Raw genomic sequence first — 9,123 nt, forward strand, 5'->3', positions numbered from 1 at the left:
GAAGTATATTACACTTCCCACAATCCTAAGTGTAACAGTAATGTCTCGGATTGGTTGAGCTCGCTGTTGCTATGGAAATGATTACTGACACTTGAACCCGCGAACGGCTATGAACCGTATCCTGCCCTCGGTCACTCCTGATGTGAGTCGCGCATGCGTCACTTTGCGACAAGTAGCATACAAGATGCTAACGAGACACTTCTGTAATGTCATTACAGTAAAAATGGACCTAGTTAACCAAGTTGGTTCACTGCTAGCTTAGCTACAAGTTAGCATCAAACACAACAAAGGCTGTCAGTTGAATGGCGTTTTGAGCTAACGTTAGCAATCAACCAATTATAGAAAGTTAAACATTTCTCATCTTTTTTAATTTTTATGGTTATTTTTATTGTTTGTAATGAGAAAAGTGTATTTCACAAATTTCATTATGACATGTTAAGCCATAAACCTTTCAAACCTTAGCATGTGTCACTCAAATCATCTCCTCGACATATATTTATATATATATCTATATTTTATTTATTTTATTTATTTACCTTTATTTAACCAGAAAGAAAACTCATTGAGATTCAAAATCTCTTTCCAGAGTGTCCTGGCCCAGATAAGCAGCAGCACAAACAACAAGGTTGCAGACATATAACAAATAACATATATCATGAACATAAAACATAAAACACTTTATGCTGTTAATAAATAGTGAGGAACAAGGTCATAAAATATCTAAATTTCAACAATAGTGAATAACAACAAGGATCGTCAGAATAATCAATCATAACATCTACAGCCAGGTGTGTTCAGCCTCCATGTCATATATATACATCGTTCTAACATATGTCAGACATCGTACAGATGGGCTCATAAACATTGTCCCAACATCTCCTATACATCTTCCAGATACGATCTCAGGCACATCTTCCAGACATATGTAATACGGATATAACAGATGTCAGGAAGATGTGCCGATCACTTGATCCTGCATTAACCCTTTAACAGAAGTGGTCAGTATAGGTCACAGGAAATTACTTGAAATGTCTTCACAATCTACATGAATTACTAAAGTAAGATAGATAAATCATACCACTTGTAATACATTTTATTCAAGAAGCACTTTTCAGGGTACTCATTGACAATTTACATAAGTTCAAATTAGCACCCTATAACACATTAAAAGCTATTCTGAAATTACAAAAACTGTAGATGATGTTGCTATATTTAAAATAATTATCCTACTTTGGTCTATACTAAGAGCTAATGAGAAAAAGCTATTACAAGCTTAAATCAGTATTTATTTTATTTTTAAACTCTGCCACTGCTGCATAACTGCATAACGGTAAGTTATGTTTTCTCTCGTTTGGTGGGTGTGTCTCTCGAGTATTGGCTGTGTTCCAGGTGACACCCAATCCGAAACAGTTAAGAAAAAAACGTCACTTTAAAAAAAAATTAACAAAAACATCAGGAAACGTGCCATAACAAAATTGTAAAGAAAAATGTGACGAAGGTATCGGGAAAAAGCAGCAAAAGTGTCAATAAAGACGGCCAAAACCTTGAAAACAAAAATATTAATTTTTCAATCTGACCCAGAGAAAAAAAAAGGGTTAACTTAACATGATTCAAAGTGCCATATGTGTGAGATTTAAAACAGCCTTTTTGTGAAGTGCTAAATGAAAGTCCATCACATTATATAATTTTTGGGTTGTTTATTTTTAAGTTATTATATTTTTATTGTGGGTGGAAACCGGATCACCCGGTTTACACTCAAATATGGGGAGAACATGAACGCCACACAGAAAGGTCCGGACCAACCAGAACCTGACTGTTAGACGTCAGTGCTCACCACTTATGTTGTCCTGAAGAAATTAAATGAAGGGAGAGAGGAAAAGGAGGGAATGTAGAGGAATGATGTGTGAAACAGGAATGTTGTAGACTGGTCATTTAAGCCTCCTTGGCAGCAGCTTGTTGCACTCCTGGCGTTGTTTAATTTAAATCAGTCTGGGCAATGCTACACACGTAGATTTGGAAGGTAGCGGGATCCTTTCTCTGCTGACTTCAGCTGGGCTGCTCTGGTAAGGGGGGCAGATGTACGGGCTCCGTATCCATGCTGAGCTGCAGGCTGTTGCGCTCCTGATAACGTTTTATAAAGCGCGTCTGGTCAGTACCATATCTGGGCAATGGTTCTTCACTTCTTACACCAAAGTAGCTGGGCTCCCCCCTCTTAGAAAGGACACCACGCCTTCCTGTGCTTGCAGCCAAAAGTTGCTGAACATCTCGTCTGCAGCCTTGTGAAGTTACGTTGGACATACTGCTGGACTAGTTTGTCCTCCTCCTCAGCAATCTGTTCTGCTTGCTTTCGTGCAGCTTCCCGATCCTGTCTTTCCAGCTGTTGGAGACGGGCGTGTTTTTCAGCCGTTAGGCTGGCATTGGTGCCTCGACAACTGATTTGATTTTCGTTGATCCTCTGAGCCTTTTGTTTCTTCTCTTCTAGAAACAACCTTCAGACACTTTGTGGGCCTGACACCAGTCCAGTTTGCTTTGTTGCTCTTCCTTCCTCTTCTGCTCTTTCTCCTCTACCTTTTTGTGTCTGTGATTAACAATAGTCTTGAGCATAGCAGCCCTACTCTCCTCCTTGTCCTTTAGCTGCTGGCTACTTTAGAATCTTTCTCAGCATTGCCCTGGCTAATTTCTCCAGCTCCTCATGGCTCGACATGGCAGCCTGCTTCTTTTTACTGGCTGCCAGTTTTGATAAAACATTTGTTTTGTTACCTGAAGCTTTGGAACTTTTCAGCTTGGTCCATTTTTCTTTGCTGCAGCTTTCTTCCATGTCAACCTGAACACGTTGTCTTTTGTCCTCCTCCCCTTCCGTGCCTCCTTCGCTCCGTCAAGGATTTTACTGGAGATCTCCCTTTGTCGAAGCTGTAAAAGTCTTTTCTTTGACTCCACTTTTTTCTCTTGCTCATGTCTTAGCTCCTGTTCATGCAAGGCAGCAAGGGCCCGGAGTTGATCTCTCTCTTCCTTCTCCTTCTGTCTCTCTTCTTCTCTCAGCTGTTGCTTCTTCTTGATTTGCTCACTGCGATAGTTTGTCACAGAATGGATGTTAGTCTGTTTCTGAGAAGCTTTCTTCTGCTCTTGAATCAGAACTTCCTCCTCTCTACGCCTCATCTTTATGACATACTGTCTTTCTCGTTCCTCAGCACATCTTTGTTTTTCTTTTTTTAATCCTATGAGTAGCTCATTCTCTGTCTGCATCTGTGTCCTTAAGATGGCACTGTTAAATGTTCTGACGGAGCCATCCTGGTGAAGCCTCTTCGTCCTAGCGTCTGCAAGAGCTTCCTGCACTTTCTGTTTCTTAAAGTCAGTCTCCTCTGCAGCGATCTCATCAAAGTATTCCTTCTCTGTCTGCCTCTCAAGCTGAATTGCTGCTTGGATCCCTCCTCTTTTGGCTTTCATGATTTTGTTCTCTACTCTAGAGAACTGACGCTCAGCATTCCTGTCCACCATTTCTTGCCTGGTGGACATTTTGGTCTTGGGCTGGTTTAACAAAGACTGGATTCTTTCCCAGTCAGCCCTGGGCAGAATGCCACTGGGTTTTGTGGTGCAGCCATTACCCTTTGTGTTTATCTAATGTATTGTGTCGTCTTAGGTTATGTTGACCGTAGTAATCTGGCACAGGTGCGTACTGCCGGCCTGTTTGGGGGACGATGGGAACGAGACGTCGTCCATATACGAAGGGCGAACGCTTTGGTTCGTTCTGGTCATACATGGGGACTTTTGGGACCTTTGAGTCTTGTTTAAGTATGACATAGTTTTGGTTGGGGTTGGATCGTACTTAATGCAAATCAAAATACTCAATCTAAGTAATAAAACCACAGAAAACTTGGTCCTGTTTCAATAACAAGTAGCAGGTCTCAGACAGAATTGTCAACTCCTTCCACTCGGCTTCACTACTTGGTGAAATGGGCAGATTCAAAGTCTGGACCCGGGGAAGGTAACCAAGCTCAGAGGTAGCTGATGACATCATGACATTCGGTGACATCATTGGCTTTTGATTTGCCTTAGCTTTTGATGACTTACACACACATTCTAAAGCCCTCCCCCCCTCCCCCCTCCCTCCCATGGTTACTGTTGCTATGCCACCCCAGTTCTTTCCAAACAGTGTGGTTCCAGAAGTGAAAATCCCATTAATATTCTGCATGAGGATTTGATTATTAGCTGTGATGTCTAAGCCATCCATGGTAGACGTACCACGAGCTAGGAGATTGTAAATCAAAGGTTTTGCTCCTGAAGAAGCCAAAAATCTGTATAAAATCAACCTTGTTTTTTTTTTACTTACTTTTTACTTATTTATTTCACATAAAATGACAAGCATACATACAAACAACACATACTTTAGGAACGCACATAAGGAGATGCTCTGGCAATGTCACGTCTAACCTATGATCATGTCCTCTAAATCAGCCTCGCTATAAGAAAAACAGGATTTATTGACAATGTCACGGAGAAGTATTAGCCTACCTTTCCACAATCCTAAGTGTAACAGCAATGTCTCGGATTGGTTGAGCTCGCGGTTGCTATGGAAATGTTTACTGACACATGAACCCGCGAACGGCTATGAACCGTATCCTGCCCTCGGTCATCCCCGATGTGAGGAGAGGGAAGCTGTGAGTCGCGCATGCGTCACTATGCGACAAGTAGCATAAAAGATGCTAACGAGACACGTCTGCAATGCTAATACAGTAAAAATGGACCTAGTTAACCAAGTGAGTTCACTGGCTACAAGTTAGCATCAAACACAACAAAGGCTGTCAGTTGAATGGCGTTTTGAGCTAACGTTAGCAATCAACCAATCATAGATAGCTAAAACATTTCTGAAATGATTCCCATCGCCTTTTTATTTTTATGGTTATTTTTATTGTTTGTAATGCGGAAAGTTTATTGTTTCATGGAATTCACCAATTTCAGTATGACAGTTTTGTTGCAAACCGTTTAAATCTGAGCATGTGCACTCAAACACAGCGCAGGATCGTTCCAGCGTACATTGATGTCATAATGTGAACATGTTAGCAGGACGGTCTGCATGTTTACACCGTCTTTTGTTGCACGTTTGTTGGTAAATGTGAGATGTTCGAGTCACACAAAAATCATGTTAATGTCCCTTTGTCCTCAAAATGTTGAGCTACAGATGCAAGCCTTCTTGTTATTATCCATCAGCGAATGGCTTTCCCCGTTTTGCATTGCAATAAACCAGGGGTCCCAAAACTTTCAGCCCATGACCCCAAAGTAACGGTGCAAGTGACTTGCGACCCCCCCACTATAAACGTATATAAAAATTGCGCGCGACCACGCTCGCACTGTAGGCGTATCCAAACACGAGCAAAATAACACAACAGCCATATAACATTATTCTACAGTAATTTACTCATTACTTTATTTGAACTTAACCTCACCTAATGAGATGGATGTGCAGGATGTTTGGAGCACAGCAAGTCAAGTCTTGGTTTAATGTTGGAGACCGCTACTCGGACATCATCCTCCACATTCAATCGCGATCTGGATTTATTTTTAAGGTACATCAGTGCCAGAAAGAAAGTGTTTTCGCACAAGTAGGTGTAGTGCCAAACAACATCAGCACATCCAAAGCCGCCCTGGATAGGTGTGGGTGTTCCCTCTCAAATTTGAAATCCATATCCGCCAGCGTCTTAGATTAAACGCTGTCTTCAAGGTGCGGTTGCTTGACAATTCAACCGATGCGTCCTCCAGCTCGGATGTCAGATGATTTACTACTCAGGGGTCAGTGGTCAAAGGAAATCAAAAGAGCTGTTCCCTTTTTATTTATTTGCTTGGTTTTATTTTAAATTTAGCCAATAGTTTTATCTTGTGTTAAATCATGGCTGACATATGCTATTTCTAATTGTTTTTACATTTTTATTTTATTTCTGGAAATCAACTTGCAACCCCCCCCCCCCCCCCCCCCTCTCTGGCTTGCGACCCCCCTGTGGGTCCCGACCCCCACTTCGGGAATCACTGCAATAAGCAATGGGATTGCTTGCTTTGGTGGCGTGTTTCTGGAGGTGGCGAAGACTGAGGGTGGTAGCTTGCGTCCTAACCTGGACATGGCGTGTTTGATAGATTCAGCCTTGTCTTCAGCATCCTTGAAACACTCGACGTTTGGCAAACAACAGTTTCAAGACACAAGGGCACAGGAACAGTCCTTCTGAAGCACAAAACCCCATTAGTTTGTCCAATAGGGCTGGAATGCCTGAACATTAACGTTAGCGTCCTTAGCTAGCTAGGTGCGTCTTTGCTTCATGCATGTGGGGATGCAAGTCAAACTACCGTAAATAGCAGGTCACACGACTGTGAAAGCCATACCATGGCATGCAGATGAGAGGGTGCTTCAAAATGTCAACACATCAAAAACTCTTATTGCACACTTGTTGCCAGTGTGCCATTGGTTGAGGTACCGCCTGCATGGCAACGGATGGGCAGCAACGGGGGGCAGAATGAGAAAATAAAGTGTTCTTACGATATTGTCCTCCGTCTCCAAGGTTACAGCCACTGTGCCGTCCCTCTCTTTTGCTTGTTTTAGCTTTCAGAGGAACCTAATGTGAGCATTGTCTTTTAGCCTACAGCACTCTGGCAAAATCATTCAAGCATTAAATTGCTATGAGACAACCTACTGAGTTTCAAGCAGCTCGCCAATTAGACTATCTCTATGAATAAATGTATATGGAACAGGTTTTACAGTGTGTGGGGTACTAGTCCAGTCTGAAGCCCTCTAACACCTCCAACATGTTATAAGAGATGGACAGCAAATTAGATTGGATTCAGATTAGATTCTACTTTATTGTCATTGCACATGTACAGGTACAAGGCAACGAAATGCAATAGCAGGAAGTGCAGGATATACACAATGGTTCCATAAGTGCATAAGTGAATAAATATGGAAATGAATAATATTATAAACAGAATTTTTCAGATGGGTTTGTCCTATGAATATAAAACATAGGTAACAAGTATTGTGAGCAAGATTTACAGCTGGATATGTACTGAATATAATATACAGTTGGATATTACTATAGGTAGAAATTTTACAGATGTGTACAATGAACATAATATACTATTGGTTTACAGAGTTTACAGGTGAATATGTACTATGAATATATATACACAGGCGGCTATTGTTATAGACAGAACTTTTACAGATAGATACAAGTTAGGCTAAAATGAGCGAGCAGTATAACAGTGATTTAAAGGTAGTACAAATAAAGTTTGGGCAGAAACTATCCGAATAAAGTGCAGTGGAAAGTAATTGAATATTACAGTTAAAATATGATATTGCAGATGTATATGTAAACAATTGGTACTGTAAATAAACAGTCAGCAGTGCAAATTGAAATGTAAGTAGTGCAAAAAGATGCAGGTACTGTATGTCAGTAATGTCAGTACATTACATTATTTTCATGTTTTGAATGCTTTTGTCCATGCATTAGACTTTTGATTAAGAAACAAATATCTACATAACATTTCAGTTGGTAAAAACACTGCTTGTTGTCTTACTGCCTAGTCACAGCACAAAATGGCCCAGTAACATTAATTCACACCTCCACACAAAGTAGGGCATGTGGTGAGAGCTTGTTGACCAGGTGATGAGAGTTGCGGATGGTTGAGTGGCTGTAATTGGCTGTAGCTGTTAACTTTATTGGCTTTAATACACACTAAATACACACTAACAGGCAACGAACATTGTAAAAGAGAAAATAATCTTGAGATTGGGCTTCACTTGTCATATAGCAACACTGTAGGTAGGTGGAGCACACACACTGTTCAATACCAAAATCTGTACTACACAAAAGATCTGATGAGTGACAAGACACAGCGAACATAGATTGAATAATAATGATACTAATAAATTAAAGGTAAAGGGATCCCAACCATACAGCAATGACAGCAATCATATCACATCCAAAGCAGGTATTAGCAGGTCTGTTAATATTATTTTAACACATTGGAATGGGTTAGCCGAGTCCCACCAATCTCACCAGCTCACAGCTGCCACTCTTTATAGACTATAGCAATGTAGTGTCATGAATCCATATGTGGTGTAGGGGGGGAAAAATAGCACACTGTTGGAAATGTTGGACCACGAGTTTTGAAAATACCCACGCTACCTGAAAGTTCTATTAATGTTGCAATTTGCACAGACAAAAACAGTAAATGACAAGGCAGCAAAATACACATCAGATATTCAGAATCAGATTTCCTAGGATTGTGGTGGGACCTGGTCGTGGTCCTGCTCGACGCCACTGCTACTACTACTATCATTATTTTCAGTCATAGCTTTACTGTATTGCTACTGTTCTGTCATTCTAATGTAACCACTGCATAATTAGTCATATTTCTGTATTGTATTGTGAGAATGTAAGGTAATTATAGTAACGATAATATTACACTACATTGACTGGATATATGTATATTCCACCTAGTGTATGTTCTGTTTGGGGTTTCCGTTAATCCTCCTTGGGTCAAATTTGACCCGTTTTTAAAAGTTTCTACATCAGAAATTTGGGATTCTTTCATCCAAATTGTCCAAATATTACATGGATGGTCCATATAACGCAAGTTATACAAAGGATCAGTTCACTACTTTATAGAACGTGGGTGTTTTATATCCCTAAAAAAAACTTTGACAAAAGACAAAAAAGGATATAATTTCATATAAATGAGGTGTCGTGACCATAATTCAAAAAAGAAAATAGTGTAAAACTGGGGGTAATATATTGGTGTTAGTAATGTCTAATGGTAGTGTTACAAAAAAGAAGGAAATGTTGAAAAAAAGCATCAAAAAGCGATAATATGAGTATTTCAAAAGTGTCGAAACAATTGTATTTTCAGTTTTGACCTGGGAGGACAACACAAGGGTTAACTCAAGGTCTATTTCTAAGGTTTTCAGGAGCTCCCAATCATATCTCAAGGATAATACTTTGTTCACCTTGTAACGGATGGTTATATTGGTCAGGAGAAGATAACCTCTGTCTGTTCAACCCTCATGTTGTCCTCGGGTCAGATTGACCCGTTTTCCTATGTCAATTTCTTTTTAATCCCCAAAATAACATGATTGATTCCACT

General features: G+C 40.3%; 1 protein-coding gene across 1 annotated transcript; it reads right to left on the reverse strand.

The window, feature by feature from the left end:
- Positions 1 to 2,778: 2,778 nt before the first annotated feature.
- On the reverse strand, positions 2,779 to 3,575 carry LOC116684255 (trichohyalin-like). Its single transcript, XM_032510082.1, has one exon. The coding sequence runs from the start codon at positions 3,511 to 3,513 to the stop codon at positions 2,779 to 2,781; it is 735 nt and encodes a 244-aa protein (XP_032365973.1). The 5' UTR covers positions 3,514 to 3,575.
- Between the last annotated feature and the right edge of the window lie 5,548 nt (positions 3,576 to 9,123).

This window comes from Etheostoma spectabile, unplaced genomic scaffold, assembly GCF_008692095.1.
Source record: "Etheostoma spectabile isolate EspeVRDwgs_2016 unplaced genomic scaffold, UIUC_Espe_1.0 scaffold00019297, whole genome shotgun sequence".
Taxonomy (NCBI): Eukaryota; Metazoa; Chordata; class Actinopteri; order Perciformes; family Percidae; genus Etheostoma; species Etheostoma spectabile.

What these genes read in the sequence shown, in the direction of transcription:
- LOC116684255 (XM_032510082.1), bottom strand. Translation starts at nt 3,513, where the DNA reads ATGTCCACCAGGCAAGAAATGGTGGACAGGAATGCTGAGCGTCAGTTC.